Source organism: Myxine glutinosa, chromosome 8, assembly GCF_964187855.1.
Source record: "Myxine glutinosa chromosome 8, kmMyxGlut1.1, whole genome shotgun sequence".
Lineage (NCBI taxonomy): Eukaryota > Metazoa > Chordata > Myxini > Myxiniformes > Myxinidae > Myxine > Myxine glutinosa.
Window position 1 is genome coordinate 31,252,019 of NC_136268.1, and position 2,155 is coordinate 31,254,173.

A 2,155-nucleotide genomic window follows, 5' to 3' on the forward strand; every position below is an offset into this window, starting at 1 on the left:
GAACCTATAATCCTTCTCACCTTATGAACCTATGATTTTCTTCCTTTATGAACCTATAATCCTTCTAGCCTTATGAACCTATGATCCTTCTCACTTACATGTAATTTTTACCCTATTCCCCCCACTAGCCCCTTAATGTAGTTCCTTAGACCACTCTTTAGTCTGGCTCATACTTGGTTCTATCATTTATGGCGAAACATTGCATCATCTTTTGTTGAGCCAGTTGCCAACGTGGCACAGGAAATGACAGCCTTGCCAATGACTCAGCCTTGCCTATAAAGGCTCTAACCACACCTTGCTTTTTTTAAACACACGTTATGTTTCTCTGGAGGATGGAGGATGAAGCTTTATCAGAAGTCAGGTAAGTTTTTTTGTTCTCACGATTAATTAATTATTCATTGTCTTATATGGAACATCATTAACATCCTCTCAATAATTTATTGTTTTTTCTCTTTTACAGTATATCTTTATCAAACCTGGTGATTGATGTTGAAAATGAAGTCATTAATCTTCACCAACAAAGGGAGAAGTTAAATGAAACTCTTACAGAATTCACTGAAGTTCGGAGGGGTCTTCATAATGAGATGGTTGAGTGTTTAGAAAGCCTCTCTCACCCGTTAATATTATCCAAGGTTGTCTCAACAGAACCAATGACTGACAACGAATTAAACACCTTGTTTGAAATTCTATGCGAGAGGTAAGAGATATAATTAATTATTCACAAACTTCAATCCATTAATTTTCTCCTTTTTATCAAAGTTGGTGGTTGAATAACTGTGTGTTAAAGGAGCTGTGTGGCAAAGTGAGCTGTGTGTTATTTCCTTTAACTAACTGTTTGTTTTATTTCAGCATTAAAAGCCAACCAAGCAACATGACGTTTGATGAAACCCAGGGATTTCACAACTTCGACGACCGGAGTGTCAACCAATTTCCTGGTCATGTGAGTTGTTTGGAAAAATGGAGTTTCTCATTTATGGTCTTAGACTGCCCTCATGTGGTTTTGGGATGACACGGCAGGCAAATACTGTGTTTGGTGATTTTTAATTTTAAATCCCTTTTGTGCCTTGCAGACACAAAATAAATCAAACCTGGTGATTGATGTTGAAAATGAAGTGAACGATTTTCACCAACAAAGGAAGGATTTCAATGAAACGCTTAAAGAATTCACTGAAGTTCGGAGGGGTCTTCATAATGAGATGGTTGAATGTTTGAACAGCCTCTCTCACCAATAAAGGGAGGATCTGAATGAACCCCTTACAGAATTACCTGGAGTTCCGAAGGATGATGATAGATCAATAGCAGAGACAATAGATGAGATTGATGACTTCATAAAGACCTGGGATTTGAGGTAAGATATATGATTAATTCTTCACAAACTTTGATACTGTGTGTATGTGTGTTATTAAACGGTTTGGTGGATACTTGGATACTGTCTTGCGATTTTGATATCACCAGTGAGTTGGTATTTAAATGTCAACTGTTTGTTTTATTTCAGCATTAAAAGCCAACCAAACAACATGAACTTTGACGATGAAACCAATGATAATTATCACCAACAAAGGGAGGATCTGAATGAACCCCTTACAGAATTACCTGGAGTTCCGAAGGATGATGATAGATCAATAGCAGAGATGATAGTTGGGAGGAGTGTCAACTCATTCCCTGGCCATGTGAGTTTAAAATTTTCATCTTACAATGTGTGTAGTATAAATGGAGTTTCTCATTTATGGTCTTAGACTGCCCTCGTGTGGTTTTGGGATGGCACGGCAGACAAATACTGTTTGGTGATTTTTAATTTAAAATCCCTTTTGTGCCTTGCAGACAAAAGAAATTGGTGAAGTCAACATGGGAGACAACATTATGTTGGATTGCCTTGGAAGAAACTGGATTTATGGGAGAAACTGAATTTATACCTCGTGAAAAATGTTTTATTATAATTTTTATGTTTTTAATGTTATTTAATAATTTTGATTTTATTACTGTATTTATACCACATGATACCTTGGAAGAAACTGAATTTATGGAAGAAACTGAATTTATACCTCGTGAAAAATGTTTTATTATAATTTTTATGTTTTTAATGTTATTTAATAATTTTGATTTTATTACTGTATTTATACCACATGATACCTTGGAAGAAACTGAATTTATGGAA

General features: G+C 35.5%; 1 protein-coding gene across 1 annotated transcript; it reads left to right on the plus strand.

Annotated features, from left to right (window-relative positions):
* Positions 1 to 454: 454 nt before the first annotated feature.
* LOC137432369 (uncharacterized) lies at positions 455 to 1,762 on the plus strand. The gene is made up of 4 exons (XM_068124244.2): positions 455 to 697; positions 850 to 940; positions 1,071 to 1,348; positions 1,496 to 1,762. Exons 1-3 carry the CDS (start codon positions 585 to 587, stop codon positions 1,230 to 1,232), a joined length of 366 nt encoding a protein of 121 aa, XP_067980345.2. The 5' UTR covers positions 455 to 584; the 3' UTR covers positions 1,233 to 1,348; positions 1,496 to 1,762.
* The last annotated feature ends 393 nt before the right edge of the window (positions 1,763 to 2,155 follow it).